This window comes from Diuraphis noxia, unplaced genomic scaffold (assembly GCF_037042655.1).
Source record: "Diuraphis noxia isolate RWA-SAM2 unplaced genomic scaffold, SU_Dnox_SAM2 contig0001, whole genome shotgun sequence".
NCBI classification, from domain to species: Eukaryota; Metazoa; Arthropoda; class Insecta; order Hemiptera; family Aphididae; genus Diuraphis; species Diuraphis noxia.
Window position 1 is genome coordinate 87,544,483 of NW_028301711.1, and position 20,009 is coordinate 87,564,491.

Below are 20,009 nucleotides of genomic sequence, written 5' to 3' on the forward strand. Positions count from 1 at the left end.
ATGTAGCCACTTTTTCTCTGAGAACTTTTTCTTATCCCAAATACGATTTATTTCATATGTACTATATACTCTTGTCCTTCCTGTTTTCACTTTAATTTTAGTAGTCAAAAGTCACACCTAAATATCTATTGTTATAAAATATTATTTCTAGATAGAATGTCCTATATAGATTTTAGCTTATAAAGAGGTCATTTATCAAAATTCAGCACTTTATATAGATTGGCACTGTATTTATTAATTCTTATATGTATCTGTCTCATCTTTCTTTTGATAAATATTATTATAAATAAATAATAGTTATTCTTCTATTAGTATTTCCATTAAACAATTATTTTCTTCTCGGCCGGTACGTGAACGTGTTTAATAGGTATTTAATTCCGTAATCGTTCTTCCTATAAAGCTGTTATTTATCTTTATTTAACACATTCACTATCATATATCTCTTCTTTATGTCATAAATAACTTGACCATACGTCCTGCTTTGGGCGGGACAGTCCCGTTTTCGAGATAAGTGTCCCGCTGTCCTCAAAGAACCTAAACATGTCCCGTTTTAAAAAAAGTCCACTTGTGGCAGATATTTATTGATCACATATCAAAATCATACTGTACCTATAGGTACAGTTTGTATACCAACATATTTTACATATGCTGTAAAACACTAAAACCCATAGTTCATAGATTGTTAGCAGTCTATTATGAAATATAATATTATCTGCATTTTTCTGTTGTCATTTTTTATATAAACAATTAATGATTTTTTCAATAAAAAAATTGTTATTTTACAAAATAATATATGGTTTTCTCATTAAAATGTTCAGGTGTACCGCTTCGAAGAAAAAAAATATGGTCACGTTAGTCATACATCGAATATTTATCTTCATTTATAACTATTTCTATATAGGTACTGTTCTCTTCTTTGGACATTCTTTTCATTTGTCACTTTCACTTTAAGGGCATTTTCAGTAGGTACTTATTTTTCTACAATTGCTATTCTCTTCTCTTTTTTGACTGTCCTATTTTAATAATTGTCACTACTAAAATTATTATTTCTAATTTTAATTGAATATTTTATTAATTTATGTATTCTCTCCAAAAAATAGTTTTTATTGATTTTTGACTACTTTCTTCCTATACAGCGTTTATTTATGTGAATTTAGTACTTACTCATTATTTTTTTTTTTTTTTTATAACTCGCCAATATTAACATTATTGTTTCTTATATAAAAAATTCTAAATTTTTTTTCTTTTCTTTGTATACGTTTTCATATTATTTATCTCTGACCACTCTTCTTATGAAGATCTTATTTATTTGAATCTTTCAAATTTCAATTCTTGCACTTTCTTTATAATAAATTCTTCTCCTCTTTGGTTTTCCTTCGATTATGATTATCACTAATATTGTTATTCCATTTATGATTTCCAAGGAATTTCTTTCTTTTTCCGTATAATATCTGTGACAGATCTTCATATACAATTTATGTTATATTTGTACACAAAAAAGCACTTGTTTCTTGTTTGTCACTTTCATTTTTAAATACTGAAATATCAGCAAAAAATAATGTTATTTAAAACATATTATATCACATAATTATTATACGCTTGATAAAAAAAAAAATAGATATACAGCTAACACTTACACAAATATATAAAAAAAAATTGTTATTAAAAACTTATTGAGATCTATACCTTTTCACGGGGAACAGCCAATCTATTAGATCGGCAGCTGACACTATGTTAACACGCTACTGCAGTTGCGATGCATATTATTTAAATAGAATTTACGTTAATAAACGGTGATGGAAATAGTGAGTGTAAATTAATACTTATGTTAATTATATTGCGTGCGTTATACCTGGTGTCACACGATTTCGTCGTGCGTGAATTCGTGTAATCTAAGTTTGTCTATAATATACGTCGACGATAATAATAATTTAAAAATCATTTTTAATCATTAACTTTGTCGTTCTTTGCCTTCGGTGTCGGGAAATCTATCGTCACTCGCGTACATGATTATTTCATAAAGGCCCAACATAACTCAAGTATGTATATCGTTGTATAATCTATAACATTTGCATTTGCATGTCTGATTTTATTAATTAAATAATAATTAGCAAGGTAAAATAATAAAAATTTCTTTTTGAGATTAAATGTACGAGAAATCTAAAATCATAATATTGTATTTTTCATATTTTAGGTTTTTATTTGCTAGACTGTTAATTTGCTCACATCTTTTTTAAAAACTATTTTGAAAAAAAAAACCCGAATTTTCATTATAATGTACTTATATATTTTCTATACCAGTATCGTGTAAAAATGATTGATCTTTTTGCTTTTCATCATCAATATCAGTCTTTATAAAAGTTAATACACTCATTATCTTATTTATATTCGTCAATAGGATTTGTTGGTTCATATCTACACGAATATAAGTATATATTATTTTGTGTATTTTTCTAGAGTAATAATATGTCCTCAAGCCTAAATTAATAAATATTATTAAAATGTAGACTAGGTATATCGCTTATTTTAAATTTGTATTGTTGTCATTTCGTATGTTATATGAGCAGTTGGCTATCGATCATGGGATGGACGTTCTGCTGGTTGGCAGAAACCCAGACAAGCTACGAGCCGTTGCCGGATTGATAAGTAAGTGGGGTGAATAATATTATATAGGCAGACTATGATAGTATGATCATTATTATTAATATTATTATTATTACCATAGTGTTCTCGTTGTGAAAACTCATGAGTCACGGGTTGTTTGTCTTTTCCTGGCGTTTCCACTTGTTTTATATTTTAGTATACGAGCGACAAATTTCAGGTCAAGCAAAACCCTGCGGGATGTATCATTTTATTCAATTCTCAGCACATTTTCCTAAAAAGCTGTCCATTAGTCTTCAATTCTCCAGCTATTATTATTGTAATATTATAAATAAAATGTAGAAAACCGGAAAATCGACTGAGTATTAAAATCATTTGCCTGTCATCATAAATGACTGTTTGCTAAACTCAATGTATTTTCCAAGACCGTCAATATACAGAGCCAAATACAAAACAAGCTACTATAGAGACATTAAGCGTAATAATAATACAAATAATAATAATAATAATAATAATAATAGTTATTAAATCAATTTAAGCTAACATTAATAACTAATAAAAGTAGGTGACAACCTAAAAAATATGCTTTTTTCATTTTACCAAAAAACGAATATCTAATTATTTTCATACGGCCCTTCCACCAAGTTGAATGACTGTTTTAGAAGTATAATTTCACAGTTGAAACTAATAAGTAGTTAATTTAATTTTGGAATTCGAAAATCATCATTTTATTTTGATAATTTTTCAAAAATGTTTATTTATCTTAATTTCTACTGTCCAGTGTCTATTGTAACTGATGGCACTTCACTCTAAATTGCAAAATCCATGAATATTAAATTCTTGTCACGGTTGGTTTAGTGTTAAAACTAAAATCATATTTAAACTCAATCAATGTATTTTTGTCAATTTCTATTATTACCAAATACCAACACAAAATCGTAAAAAAAAAGAACTTAGCTAAATGCTACCAATAGAACATAATATAATTGGTAATAATATAATATTGTACATAAATACATTTTATCGATACCTACAATATTGATCTAATTCAATGTTAGGTAAATCAATAACTAAATAAGAAAAATTAATAACATTTCTAATTTAAAATATTTACAAGGTAATATAATACATGGGTATATCGATACTTTGTTTCAAAATTCAAATAAAATGGCCAACACGCCATTGAAGATTTCCTTACTGATAGTTTCAGGGGCAAGATCAACAAAGAATAGAAGGCAATAATATCTTAGTTTGTTGGTGCTTTATATTTGTTACCTATTTGTCTTACAGTAAAACCTATTTTTTCTAATGCTGTCGAGATTTCTGCATGCAGAATCGGTATAGTAGGGTGAATATTTTTTGTTACCACTCTGATTGGTTTGTCTGATTGCGGTTTAAAAGTATGGTATTCTGCAGCTTCTTGGTCTTGTAAAAAGTATATTAATATTCTGTAACTATTGGGAGTGTTTGTTTGAATTTTAAAAATTGAAAGAATTTTAAATGGGTGGTAGTTGATTTACAGGTGAAGCTTTCGAGTCCAATTACTTCGGAAATTGCTTGTCTATAAGATCGGAGCAGTTCTTTGTTCCTTTTTTGTTTGTTTGAATAGTTTCGTGTTTTGTCTCATTTAGGTCAGGAACGCCCACAGTCAGCAGTGTCTTGTTCGTTTTAATTTTCAGATAATAATGAATAAAGATTTGGTGAGTAGAAAAGTTTTGTTTTCTTTATTATAGGTGGACGGCTGGTTGGAATGTTCGAGATTGTTGATGAAGGAGGTGTGTGTCTTGATTTGAATTTTTGTGGCTGCCTTACCGCTCCGTATTGATTGGGTTCACTATCGGTTAATTGATGGTATTTTGGATCTTAATAAAATTGTCTTGTGTGTTTCTACTTCTGTTATTGTTAGTTGACATCATGTAGCTATTTGCCTATCTCATATGCGGTCCAAAGGTCACCGTATTCATGGAACTTGTGGACGCAATGTAGACAGAGTTGTTATTTGTTACTTTTTACCAAGTTGCGGCGATTTTGAGTGATTGTCTTTGATACTAAATATATTAAATTAATTAAAAAAGGTATTAACCAACAAAATCAATAGATTCTATTGGAAGTATACACGTAAGTCCTAAATATGTTGTTTTTTTTTTAATAAAGTTACTTGTTTGTCTTTTAATGCTCTAACTGTTTCTAAAATTAAAAATAATAAAACTACAAACATTTTTGTTTTAGTTTATTTAATAATCCATTTTTGTTTATGTCTCATTGTTATAAATTACAATTTTTTAATAATTTAAGACCTCAAACAAATTAAATGTAAATAGTTCTTCCTATCATTCTATTTAAATTACACATTTTTTTATTGTAGTCTGTAAGCGTGTACGTGTAATTTTGTAAGAGTTAAAATAATATTATAAACAAAATCGTCATATTTAACTCCAATTGAAAAATCGAAGCCTAACTTTTCAGATATTTTGAATAACATAGATTATGTTACTCAAAGAAATATTTAATTTGACTTAATATATAATTTTATGTTTTAAAGGAAACTGACAATCATTACTTTAATTTTTTTAATTATATGGAATCAAAAGTATTTTATAACTTTTTTTTATAACATTACCTTAGATGCCAATTAATGATATTTTACATGCAGTATCATAAACGTATCGACATTTTTGATTTAAAAAAAAAAAATAGATACATATTCCATCATTTTTCAAGTGCTCCTGAGTAATCATTAGACTATTCAGGCTAAAATAATATGAAATAATTTATAGTATAGTATTTTTTTTTCTTCTTCTAGGTAGTGATTTTTTTTAATGCTGTTAATATATATCCGTTAAGGAAATATTGTTATTATTATTCCCTCTAGAAATATTTTAAGTATTTATAAATATGCCTTTGGTATAATAATATTTTATCAAAGGGCGATGCCTATTTCTATTAATATATAGTAACATTGACTAGGTTTTAGTTAAACATAAATAATAAACATATAAGTATTTTATAATGCATACGCTAAAAAATACGATACAGGAAATTTGCGGGAATTTTAAAACTCTGCACTTTACATTGAGTAAATTTTTACTGGAAATACCGTTGAACTTCAAAAAACTATAGTCCTTTGATGTGAAATCTAAGAAAAATTTTCAATCATGAATGTTGATTCCAGAATCCTTTTAAGTTATTTTGCCGAGTAATATTTAACTAAATGAAACTCGGAAAATAAATATAAAAGTACCTTAGAGTAAAACTAATATTTTTCTTTCTACAAAACTCAAGAAAAGAAAGTCAAAACTTTAAAAATAAAATGTTGATTATATAAATATTTGCATAGACAAAACTAGAAATGCCTTTAGCCTAGCATTTATATTTTCCTCCTTAAAGGCAAATATTAACTTGAAGTTAAATTAAATTAATATATTGTATGATGTTTATTATTTAATGTAATTGTTTTACAAATAAAATAACAAGTGTTTCAGACTTTTGAACACGTATTGCAGTGTATTTAAATACTATTTTGAATGATTTTAAAAATGCATAAATAATTTATAGGTATTCCTAAATGCATGCTGAATATAAAATAGACAACTTGAAACTAATTAATAGTTTAAAATTTAAAATTCAAACATATTTTCTCTAACTATATATTTTTTGTATTGTTTTAAGATTATTAAATATTTTTCAGTATATAGTGGTTTATGAGATACAGTTGTAAGAAAATTATTCACGAATAAATCATTTTTGGAACCTACTCACATTACAGCCACTTGTGATCTTTATATAATATGGAAAATGTCACGTTTTCGTATATTTTCCTTAAATCTATTCGTTGTTTTGTGTATTTTTGGGAAATGAATAAGTAAGCATAGATTGGGAGTGTTTGATAAAAAAAATTTGTTAGTTGAAACATACAACAATCCGTATAGTGTTTGCTGAAAGATTAACCATGCTTGTGTAACCATAGTAGTACTAAATTTACAACTATACCTACTACCTACCAAATTTAATTACAATTTCCGTTTGATTAAGGTTATACAGAATATTTTGTGATAATCCTTGTTGTAATTGTCGTATTTTTTTATGAATAGATTAATATTTAAATACAATAAAAATTATATACATATTATTGTATACCAATTATTTACACATAAGGTATACATGTTCCAAGTTAAGTTTTTCAGTAATCTAACCAGCATGATGTGTTATAGGTACCTTCATATTCTTAAATGTTCATTATTAATAATTATTATGTAATCATATGATAATATATGATTTTTGACTTTTGAAATATTTAAAATTATAAAAATATAATTATTTTTCCTTAACAAAGAAGTATTATTTTCGATAATCATTTGTCCGTCAGAATTTTAAATTACCTAATATTGTTTTCACCATATTAATTATCGTCTTTGTAGTAAAAAATAAGTATACAATTAAATATTAGGAGTAGGTATATATTTAAACATATTAAAAGTGAATAAAATATGCAAATTATATAGTCCAATAACCTAATATAAACCTTAATTTTTCAAATAAGCAACAAAATGCAAATTATAATTTGATCAATAAAATCAGTTTGATTTGAAACACTCGCTATGAATCTGTAAATACTTTATAATTCCAGTAGTCTTTTATATATAGTCCGTTTTTTAAATTTCCTGGTATCGGTTTTTGCAATATTTCGGTCTTGGTTTCAGTTTCAAGAACAGTTTTTGAAATTTATTGATGTCAGTTATAGAAGGATGCTTCGGTAGCGTGACCATTGGATTTTTAACATATGCTACTAAATATTTTGAACTAGATTGTAGGTACAATTTAATATTTTTCATAAATAATAATATATTTTGGATGGATTCTTCGTCGGAGCCTCTTGTGTGTATCTTGGTGTCAGTTAGTAGGGATTTTAATTGATAAATATTTAAACATGAAATTCTCATAGTAGAAAATATTTATTTTAACTAGAACCATAAATATGATAATTAACTAAAATATAATGAAGAAATCTATATATTCAATTTAATTGGTTTTTTTTAATTTTTCGGCTTCGGTTTGAGTTTTGAGAATGGTTTTTACATTCTTAAGATATAGATATAGTTGTAGATACAGATTTTAAAGCTTTTGGTTTCGGTTGTGGTTACGGTGTTAAGAAACTATAACAACCAAAGTTTTAACCTGTTTTCAAAAAACTTGTTTCGATCCTTGTTGGTTTCTAATATATATAATAATAAATTGGTTGACGCGCGGACGCAGGAAAAGAATCATCCGGTCGGCGACGGGTGATGACGGTAGTGGCGGACTTTGCGGAAGATCCAGTGGCGCGGAACCGGGCGGCCATCGACGTGGGAGAGCCGGAAGCTAGAGACTGCGGTGACCTACCAAAACAGCAGGAAGGTGACCAGGATGACGACGTGGGCGACCGGTGTTTCTGCGACAGCGATGGACAACAATCGGCCCGTCGCCAATGCCCCCTATGGTATCGGCGTCTGAGGACTGTGATCGAAGGCCGTTTACAAACGGACGGCGGGGTGGGTGTGCTCGTGAACTGCGCAGGCGCGTGTTATCCGCATCCCGAGTTCTTTGCCAGTATGACAGCTGATGGTAATGCTGGAACCGGGGACGGTGACGGGCCTATGCAGTTCAATGCCGACTTTTGCTGCAATGCAGACGTGGCCGTCCGGTGTAACGTGGCAGGGGCAGTGCATGCGTGTCGCCTTGTGCTGCCCAACATGTTAGCTCGTGGACGGGGCCTGGTGATCAACGTGGGTAGTGCATCAGCGTCCATGCCACCAGCCGTGCCACTGATGACCTTGTATGCTGCCACAAAGGTATATAACAGTATGATGTCTGTGTGACTGTGAAGTGTGAGGTTCACTGAAGTGCCATCAGAAATAATTTGACTCGTTAGAAGGACGTAAATTATTTTTATCACAGAATAGTATGATGTTTTTAAAACCGAATTGGCCCCAACACTCTTGCTCGATGAACAATCGTTTTGAAAAATTACATTAAGGAGTCCAAGAAGATTTTAAAAAAAAAAGTTACTTCGAGGACTTAATCGTGCTGTTTTGACTCCGTTTAACATGGTTCTGATTACAATGGTTATTGCTTACATAGCGTAGGTACCTAAATATATTACTGTCGATATTGGTATGATTAGACAATACTTACGTTGACTGTGCCATGTCAGTTTTTTTTTTAACTTAATACAATTTAAGGTCACAGACAAAGCTACCATTAAAAATAACAGGTACCTACAGGAAATATTTAAGCCTTTTTTTCTTGTAATGCTACATTACATAACTTTATTATTTATTTATAACAATCCTATTATAGCTGCAGTCTCTCAGAAAGTTATATACAAATTTCCATAATTGAAAACATATTATGATTTTCTAGTCAAGAAAATGTTTTTATCACATGGAACTTTTATAGTTAGAGGATATTTGATAGCGGAAACCATAATAACTTTTTCAGTCGGTTATATTATAGATATTCATAAAATGAAATTACATATTATTTATAAAAACACCACGTCTTTTTAAATAATATTGTAAATGATGATTTTAATATTATTACAATACCAGCTTTGATTTACTGGTCAATCACTCCAAAAATATCTATAATAGCTAATAATTAATAAGTACTTTAATGTCTGTATGACTACCAAAATGTACATATGATAATAATAATAATATCACTATAGCTTTGGCGAGATCTGGCCAAAATGTATGGTGATAAACTTGACGTATAAACCCGTAAAATGTTTAGAAATTTCTGGAAAAGCTGTCTTCCGACCTGGACGATGAGTGTTTATACTTGACCAGAGGGTATACAGATGGAAACGATAGTCACGGTGTCCGTGTGCAGTGCGTCCGACCCGCATACGTGGCCACGGCCATGCTGCGATCAGCCAATCCAGATGTCCGCGTTTTACCCGGTTCCGAGGACGAGGACGAAGAGGATGATGACGATGACAACTACGGTGAAGGGTGTTGGTGGGCTTCCAAGAGAAAGCGCGTGGAGGATCGTGTCCAGCGGTGGCTGGTTCCGTCAGCTCGTCGTTGGGTTCGGTCCGCGTTACGCCAAGGAGGACGATTATACGCTCGTGGTCCAGGTTCGGGGCCCGCCAACTATACCGGATACTGGCCTCACACTTTGATGGTACGTACCAATACGCTTATGATAACAATTTCTGTGGTATACAGGCGTTACGTTTAAGATTTTCGGTTGTAAAAATATTTGAAAGTCAATTTTAATCCATCCCCTGCAGTCCTACAAAGTACAATATAATATGTATGCTTAAAAGTTGAAGGTTATAGCAGTTTATTCATAGGCGTGCACATAGGGCCGGGATAGGTCGCGGTCCATCCTGCGGCTTCTGACTTTTTCTTTAATAAATGCATAGGTATCTAATATCTATACTACATTAGATTATTTTTATATTTCCTTATTGAATTAAATAAATAGGTATTTTATGAAATTTATAATTTAATATTTAACTACGAGTATACCTAATAGTAGTAATTAGAACAAAAATCTTTGGTAATTGATTCAGATCTTTTTAATGTATGCCGCCTTCGCACCAAGTTTGCGCATGCCTGAGTATACCTTTATACTTATCTTACTTACTATTTACCTATATAGTACTTTAATAGATAAGTATTCTTAGAAGATAGAATTTTAAATATAAATGAAAAATGACACTATTAAACTTTCTTTTTGGCATTTTGATAGGAATTTACGAATTGTTGTTACTAACATTAAATACTTATTAGGACATTTATCTGTGTCGTTCCGTGTAGGTCATGATTTTACACAAACAACACCAGTAAAAATAATGATATTTTCAATATTATTAGTTCTTTATAATATAACATATTAATATATTACTGTTATTAAATTGTTCTTTCCCTTAAAAATATTGACTATTAGCCAAGTTCTAGACTGTCGGACCACAATGAAAATATAGGTACATTTATGAAAAGTAAAAAATGTAAAATGTTAACCCAAAATTCAGAACCCAATATAAAATTTAAAACACTTCATACCTTACGTCCTTTTGTTTAATTTTTGACAAGCCATAGAAAACGTTTCCTAAAACAAAAAAGTAGCTTCAAATAACGCACACCTTGTTTCCTCTCTCCCCTAAATAATATTACGTTGCTTGTGGTAAATAAATATACAATAGCTATTGCCTGTGGCATAACAATAATATGAGGGACGGATCGTCTATAACCGAGAGAGAGTTTCGATTGTCAATAGAATATTAGTTTTTTCAACGACATAATCCGTTTCAATTACAACGTTTTTTTTTTTTTTTTGTTATACATATATATATAATTCGTTTGTGTTTGACAAAAAACGGAATTTGTCCGTCAATCTCGGTTGATTAGGTTGAAAAAGAACAACGCCTTGTGTTTGAACTATTGAAAAACTATAATAATTGTAGCTGATGCGATTAGACAATATGCCTTGGACAAAATGTTCACACAACGATAATACGTATATTATGATATTTTTGGTCATGAACTTGTACTCAGGCGAGGCGGTCCGATGAATATTTCACACCCGAACCAAAATGTTGAAGTCACGACAATGGTAGTATTAACAGTAGTAGCCACCGTCAGTCAGTTAATTGATTAATAGCTGGCAGAAATAAATAGTTGTTTAGAAAAAAATGCTAGGAAGGTAGCTCTAGCAGAACCTCTCTATAATACCATATTTAATTATTGTATATAGTATTTTTGTACTTAAGTGTATACCCAGAGGTATGATTTCAACGGATTATTTAGAAATCTTTAGTCACTAACAATATTTTTCGATTTTGTTTACTGTTATTAGAAATTTGTTCGGCAGCTCGAATCTAATGGTTGGCTTTTATATTTACTATTTTTAATTCATTTTGAAATCGAGATATTTTTTTAACCCTTTTAGTAATTTTATTTTACAATAATTTATACAATTTCATTTATTTCGTAAAATGTTATGTTCGTTTTTAAATGTCTGTCTTTGTTAACAATATTTTACTGGAACAAATATTTATAAATACGAAGTTAACCGCTTTGATACTTGCAATGTATAGGAAAACATGAAACACAAACATGCAGTTATTCATAATACGTACGTATCATAGCCTTAATAAATTTTCGAAATTGTTTTAGTAGTCATATGTAAGCTGTATACACTTTTAGTACATATAAATTATAAATAATATACAAGGAGAAAACTAAAAAATGCTTTAATCACTATTCAATTATTTGTATACCTATACCACAGATATCTATATTATTATAATATAGATATCTGTGACCTATACGAATATACATATAACAATAACAGATAACACAGCTGTACATTGATTAAGTATAATATCATATTATCGTTTATCAGTCAGTTTTCAAATTGTTTCAATACCCTGTATAGTGGCCAGTAGGTATAAATATACCATTTAACGTAAATAAATAACAAAATATTATAGTATATAACAGAAATAAATAAATAAATGGTATCTACATATGAAAATGTTTTTAAAAAATAAATCGTGTTTATTTAAATTATTTTCACATATTAATTTCCTACTAATATTAATTGTATGTCTATACCTACGGTTTGTCTGTTTGCTAACTCAGAAAAGAACGATGATATGAGTACATGACAATTTATCTGATGAGATTTCTTGTTCATTTTGTGAATTTATAAATATTTGTAGTAGTTGAATAATTATATTATCCATTAAAATTATTAGATTAGTTAACTATATTACAGCATATGCATGTCTTTAATGAGTGTTCAATGCAACAGAGAAAAAAAATGAGTGATCTGTTAACCACTTTTTCCTGTCAGTCAAACACCGTCGTTTCATATACTATACAATTTATTAATTTTAAATGAACCTTATTATACTTATTTTATTTGTTGTATATCCAATTATAATTTATAATGAGTGGAGTAACTAGTATTAATTATGCTAATGAATTTCGAAAATGTTTCTCGTACATTCCCTCGCATTTCATGTTCTGTAGAAATTAGTCATTGCTAAACTATAAGAGCTACATATAAATTTATTTTATTATTCATTAATCCTGAATTAATAATGTTCGTACTTTACCTGTTTTAGCTGTAACATTTATAATATTGCGCCTTCAATTTTACGTTTAAAATGTAATTATAATTTCTTATTTTGTTTCGCATTAGGTATTAAAAAGTTTATAATATATATTGAAGTCTATACATTTTCAAGTTTTAATGATGACTGACTTACTGAGTATTGATTCAATCACACAAGGCATAACCATTATAATATTATTGATATTAAAATATTAAATTATCAAATTTGACGCTACATCGAATATTTAATGACTAGTCAATAACATACGTATTTTTATTATCACTTGTTTGATAGTATACCTATAAAGTATGTCCGGAATAATGAAAACGGTTATTGAATATAGATAAACATTGATTGATTTATATTTTTTAAATTAATCTACCGTTTTAAAGATGACTGTATAATATTTATATAATTGCGGTTACGACGTTTGTTATTGCTTATTTACTAATAATAAATTATAATAAATCAATTTTATTAGGCATTTAGTTTTTACAGTTTTCGAATCGTAAACGTTTTATTTAGTTGTTTGGTATTACGTTTTATTAAACGCCCCCTCGAGTCATCGAAAGTGAAAAATTGTCGACCTAGCACTTTCGGCACTTTTATACCTCATAACCCAACGGCATGTCTTTGCATATTACATATTATTTTATAGGTATGGTGCGCGCGGTTGGCTAGCGCTGTGACGCCTCGTCGGTGGTTTGTCGACCGAGTGCTGATCCCGGGCATGCTCGTGTACCGTGCCAAGGGTCGAGCAGCCATCGCGGCGACGGTGAGGCGGACATAATCTGCCTTGGGAGGTCGTGACAGTGAGGGGGTGATGGCAGGACAAAATCAGGACAACAAAAATACAAATCGGTATCATCATCATCATCATCATCATCGGCATCGTCATCATCATCGTCGTCGTATACAACATCCTGAATTCCTGATGTAGTGGCGATCAGTGACAGCTGCGTCTGAGGGCCACAACACACTGCCGTGGTGGTCAAACAACAACAGCAGCGGGAAACGGAGGCGGTGGAGGGGTTTATAGATCTCTATACATATATTATTCACGCACATCGCACACTATAAATTACCTATTCAAATTTTCATAACACTTGAAGGCATTATATAATATAAACATATAAATATATAGGTGCCTAAGTGTCTTCTGTAGTTCACACTTTCACAGTATCTCGAGTTGAAAAGCCCTGCTGAATGTATTTTTATTTATTTATTTTTATTTCAGGTTCCAAAATATGTAATTCTCGCCCTTAAAAATTATTCATAGTAACTTATCATATTTTTAATAAACATTTCAGGTATCAAAATTTATATTGTTATAATTAACTTTCAAAAAAATCTTGTGGATTCATCACCTACCAAAAATAAAATATTCTGGTTACCTCGAATTCCTATTACATACATTCTTAATTTAAAATTTCATTTGTACCCTTGTTATACTATTTTTTTTTTTTTTTTTTTTTATTAACATAAAGGCTTCAATTACTAGGATTATTAGCCTATAATTACAAAATGATAGTTATACAATATAAAAGTTGACATTGTCTTTATAGATTGTCTTATTAGTTATACTATTTTATTAAGATATTTTGACATACATTAAAATCATTGTTTTTTATCTCGAATACTGCATTGTCAATTTTTCTGCACGCGTATTTAACACGCATATAATATATTATTATGTATCTTTTAAATATTTAAATCAATTTATCGAGTTATCGAGTTATTATATGCACTGTTTTTTATTCATCCGCACAAAATTGTTTTAAATTTTATTCGCTTAGCTTTTACTATTCTTATTATTATATACACAAACATTATATTTATCTTCAATTACACTTACTGTCTGAAATATTTTGTTGTCGTGTTGCTGTTTGTTAATTTTAACACCCTTTATCAGTATAGGTAATGGTATTGTTTTATGATAACAAAATAAGACATCGAACAGTTTTAAAAACACTGAACAATATAACAACAAATGTGAAGAATTCGCTATACTAAGGCGATGAAGGCCATAGGCGCAAATAGGGAATATCAATAGGGAGCCCCCCTCCGGCTTAAACCCTACCATGTTTAACTAAAATTAAGTTGAGGCTTTGTGCCCATAGCTTTTAATGATCCAAAATAATCATTAAAATATTATTATAAGTTATAGTCACTAACAGCTGTAATGTTGCAAGATAAAAGCTTAATTAAATTTAAAAAAATAACAATCATGTAAAAAAATAAATGTATACAATTAGCAATTAACAAATTTGCGATTTCGACAATCGTTGGGCACAAAAAAAAAGATATGGGTAAAACAACTTAAAAATAACTCAGTGAGTAGTGACAATTTGTTATCTATTGTCTATATTATAGTGCTTAACGCGAACATAAAACTAAAATTATTATTTCCGATAATAGAAATAGGTTTATCATTTTTTTAATTACGAGTATGTGCGGTGTGTAGGCATTCAAAATCGCTGAAATTTTTTATAAAATACAAGAGAACCCTTGATTTTTTAAAAGTATTTTCTTTCAATTTATTTGTATGCATTATATGTATTTGTATTATATCACGAGGTCATGTTTTAATTTTCTTCAAATTACATTAATACGATAATAAACCAGGTGGGGGGAGGGTGAATTCATATTAGGGGGGATTAGCCTCTTCAAGCCCCAGCCTATTTGCGCCTATGTTGAAGGCTAATTGTGGTAATATTGATGATGATAATATTTACCAGCATCAAATGTGCCTACGTGCTTGTATCGTAAATATAGTTAATGGCCCCATATTATAATTTCTACATAATATGATAATATGATAATATTTTTATACTATATTTATAACATAATTATATCATCGTCAATATAGGAGTGCACGAGCACAAGTGCACGTATACAGTAGGTTTCTTATCAAAATTCGTATATATTTATACAGACTGTACAAGACTATTAAACTGTATACACAATATAATACAGTATTTTTATTAAACACAGTATTGATTCTCGTACATAAAATGCTTCCAGAAAAATAAAGTATTATCAATATTTTGCGTGTGGTAGTATGGCGAGATGAGATGAAGGTTTAAAACTATACTATATTTAACACCTATTATATTTTTAATAATTATTATAATACTAGGTACGCGATATTTTTATTTTCAAAAGAAATATTACCTAAATAGTAATAGTGTGTAATATGTGAAAATATAATATCTATATGAACTTAGCAACAATACAAACAAATTCACCAATTTTTTCAGAAATATTGTTATAGCTGTTATAACTGATGGAATGATAATGTATTTGGTAGTATACTTATTAAATATAAGGCGTAAAAGAAGAATTCGATTCTTATTGCTGCGTTTATAATTTTATTTATTTCGTATGGCTGGTATACAAATCAACACAGTTAAGGCCACAATATATATCGAATATAAATCAAAATATGAGTATAAAATAAAAAATAAAATAACTACAGTTAAAAATATAAATATAAAATGTTAATAGTTAAATAAATAAGTATGATAGTAGGCGCTGATACCCAGCAATACAAATCAACACTAACAATAATAAAATATTGTAATTTTATACCAAATATTCTTTTATTTTTTTTATTAGATAAATTTAGATAAAACTTCTCAAAATACATTTGAATACACTAAGAAGTTAAATTCAAAACAACTTTATCACTTTTTTTAAATGTAACTTTAAACACTTAAAAACGCGTAATAGTATTGAAGTAAAAATATTAATTAACAAATTTAAAGGAGTCAATACAAATTAAACAGTTAAGCTTCATGACAAATTTTAATATATTTTCAGAAAGCTTTTTGGAAAGCTGTGAATGATCATATAATTGACCAAATATTGATACTTTTAAATAACAAAAAATAATAAATATTTGAGAAGCACAATATTGACATGAGTGTCTACATGCGAATTGGTATGGAAAAGTATCATGGTAATTAAATTGGTAACCAAAATATAAAATATATAACATGAACATTTTATACGTTTGGGGGCAATTCGGAAAATCATCATAGGACTCCTTATAACTTCTTGTAGTGAATTAAAATATTTTTTTATTAGGTAGTTTATTTATTTTAATATGTAGATTTTTATGGACACCGAGGACTTAGCAAAAATAAAAATATATTCTTTAGTTCTTTACCCAATTATAACCTCGTCAAAATAATTAATCTGGAAGTCTGTGTACTATAGGATGTTGTATAAATTCTTAGCATTAAACTTTATACATTTAGAATTTAGAATAACTATACCCCTGATTTCACGGATAACTAGATTCTATAATTATCCGCTGATTCGATGGTATAGATCTTTAAGATACAAAAAGTAAATTAAATTTCTGCTCGGAAATCAACATTAGTTCTAAACATAAATATTGCTTCATATACCAAGAAAATGGAATCCTTAGTTTTTCCGAAGATTAAAAATTCCACGTGAGAGATGAATGTGTTTCATTGCAAAGAAGGTATGTTTTTAAATTTTAATTACATTCTTTTGCGTCTACCAAACATTTTATTTATTCTGTATAGTAGAAAAAGTAAAGCAAATATTTATTATTATTATATAAAATACGAACAATGATTTACTGTAAAGTAATTCTATTATTCAGGACTATTATGAAAAAAATTAAATACTTTCCTTTCCATTCAAAATTAATGAGAAAACTGCTAATGAATTATGATTAAAATCACACAATCTTCAAGTTTCTCTAGGTGTATAAACAACGAACTGGAAAAAAATGTTTAACTTATCTATCATAGGTAAATTCAAATTCACATTCATATTCATAAGTTAAAACAACATTTTATATTTTATATCCCGTATTGTTTATCACAATCAAACTAGTATTACATTTTGATTATAAAATTTTCTAAATAAAATCTATAGTATTAGTGTATTACTTATCTGGGATTGCAAGTTTTTGATCATACCGATAAAATGTAATTATAAATGATGAAAACGAACTTCATTAAAATATTCAACGCTATTCAGAACAATATCAAAATTGAGTTAGGTATGAAAAATAAGATTAATATTGAATGATTATTATTATTGTATATTATTATGATTATTATGAATTGTAAATAATCATAATATTAAGAATAATTTAGACTACTTATACATTACATAAACTATCAATATAATATAGTAGGTATTATATATTTATAGATGCAGATGAAAAAATAATACATTAAGACCTCTATTAATGATTTGACCTCTAATATTATCTTATTATTTTTAATTGTACAATATCCGTTTGATATGATATATTAATAATAATAATAAAGTGACTAAACACAAATATAACAGTTTTTATTCTTCTGCATATATTATTGCTTACACGTGCATAATCTTAAAATCATTTTGGTTAGTCTGAAATATAAATTATGATAATAATATACAAAATAGTAAAGTATGTTTGAAAATGATATATAATCAATTATAAATTATTGATTTGTTAAGATTTAAATATTTTGTACTTCAGATATTATAAATTAAAAATATAATTAATTAATTAATATATTTATATTTTATACCATTTGTACTTAAAAAGCTTTAAAAAAAAAAACAAAGGTACTGAAATATCTTTAATATTTTTAAATGCCTATAATGTGTAATAGAAATTTATGAGAACTCTTATATTTAATTTTCAGTATTTTTGACCAAGTGAAAATTGTATTATCGATATACAAAGTGAAAAACATCAAAATTTTCACTTAAATAGTGATTTTTAGTATTTAATTAGTACTTTTGGGGACAAAATATTTCCCCTAGTTTTCATAATCTGGAAATTTTAACCCTAAATTCTTTGAAAGTATTACTTATTGGAATTTAAAAAAAAAATCTAGCCCTAAACGTTTTAATTTTTACTTCAAATTGTGAAACATTTAAACTTATTTTGAGCGATGCGTTATTACCGCGAACTTATAATTCCACCAATCAGTTGTAGTAGGTATATGCACTATATGAAGTATTTCGTAACTCTATATATATGACAAGTAGTAAGTATAAGGTCCTGACTTCATGGTAGGTATGTAATTTTTTTTGTTTTGAAAAAACTAGTGCAACTTTTGGTATCACTTATAAAATAATGGAAAACATCCTTAGAAATATAAGCTGATAACCTGTCTTCGTTCAGAATCGTTTTTCGTATATTATACAACAATTTATGATAATTCAATGCATATATAACATATTCATGCCTATACCTACTCCATGTCGAGGTACACTCAAAATATATTCCATGTATGCAACAGAGTAAGTTTTTCGATTGAAAAATAAATTTAGTTAACAATTTTTTTTTTTATTTCGATTGAAATTTCATTATTGAAATATTTTTTTGTTAATTGATATTTGAATCAATACCTACCAATAGTCTACCGATATTCTATTGATGTATAATTAAATCGTGGACAAGAATATTTTATGGAGATTGAATATACCTATGCGATATGAAATCGTCAAACAGGTAGGTATAATGTTGTATGTTTAGATTTACATTATAATAAAAATTCGCCACGGAATGAATGATTGCGTCACGTCAAAGGTCGTCCCCTACAGCTACAACACACTTATATATTACATAAGACGAATAAAATGTATCACATGTACCTTTGTGGGTCGTATATACATATATCCGTACATTATACATTACATACGCCATGCTTGTTTTCGCTGATCAAGTAACGGAGGGTAAAGTTCGACCCGCACTTCCTCTTTCGGTTTCCAATATTTTTATTTTTTCGATACACAAGCTCAGCCACCCCGCCCACTGCTAAATAATGAGATTTATTTTTGGTTTCCAATACCCTGCAGGACTTTGACATTGATATAGTGTCTCAGCGTTTTAAATCTTTGTGCAATATAATATGTAATAATATATCTTTCTGTAATAGCATATTATACACAAAAAATCACGATCAATGCAGCACATTTATATTTACTAGGTATGCGTAAAGAATAATAGGTAATAGACATTATAAGACGTTCGGGTTTAGTATGTGTAAACATTTGAACGTACCGGCGACGACTTCGAAAATAATCAAAAATTGAACACTTTATAGTCCATTATATATGTGTATATAATATATATACGCATGGCCTATATCCGGATGACTATACTATAATAGTATGTAGGGACAAATATAATATTATATGCGCATGTACATATGTTTCTAATTTTCTATATAATCCTCGTCAAGTGTAACGTGAAAATTAAGTCCTTCAGAATCTGAACACTATATCCTCAACATGCAGTATACGCACTCAG

At 28.6% G+C, this 20,009-nt stretch overlaps 1 protein-coding gene and 1 long non-coding RNA gene across 2 annotated transcripts; one reads left to right on the forward strand and one right to left on the reverse strand.

Moving 5' to 3' along the window:
• Positions 1–32: 32 nt before the first annotated feature.
• LOC107164008 (uncharacterized) lies at positions 33–14,578 on the forward strand. Its single transcript, XM_015511669.2, has 5 exons — positions 33–2,039; positions 2,568–2,646; positions 7,855–8,429; positions 9,373–9,765; positions 13,371–14,578. The coding sequence occupies exons 2-5, from the start codon at positions 2,586–2,588 to the stop codon at positions 13,500–13,502; spliced, it is 1,161 nt and encodes a 386-aa protein (XP_015367155.2). The 5' UTR covers positions 33–2,039; positions 2,568–2,585; the 3' UTR covers positions 13,503–14,578.
• LOC149062338 (uncharacterized) lies at positions 9,751–12,884 on the reverse strand. The gene is made up of 3 exons (XR_016189537.1): positions 12,713–12,884; positions 10,653–10,698; positions 9,751–9,876 (listed from the first exon to the last, which is right to left on the reverse strand). It is a non-coding gene; the product is annotated as an uncharacterized LOC149062338 (long non-coding RNA).
• Positions 14,579–20,009: the final 5,431 nt, after the last annotated feature.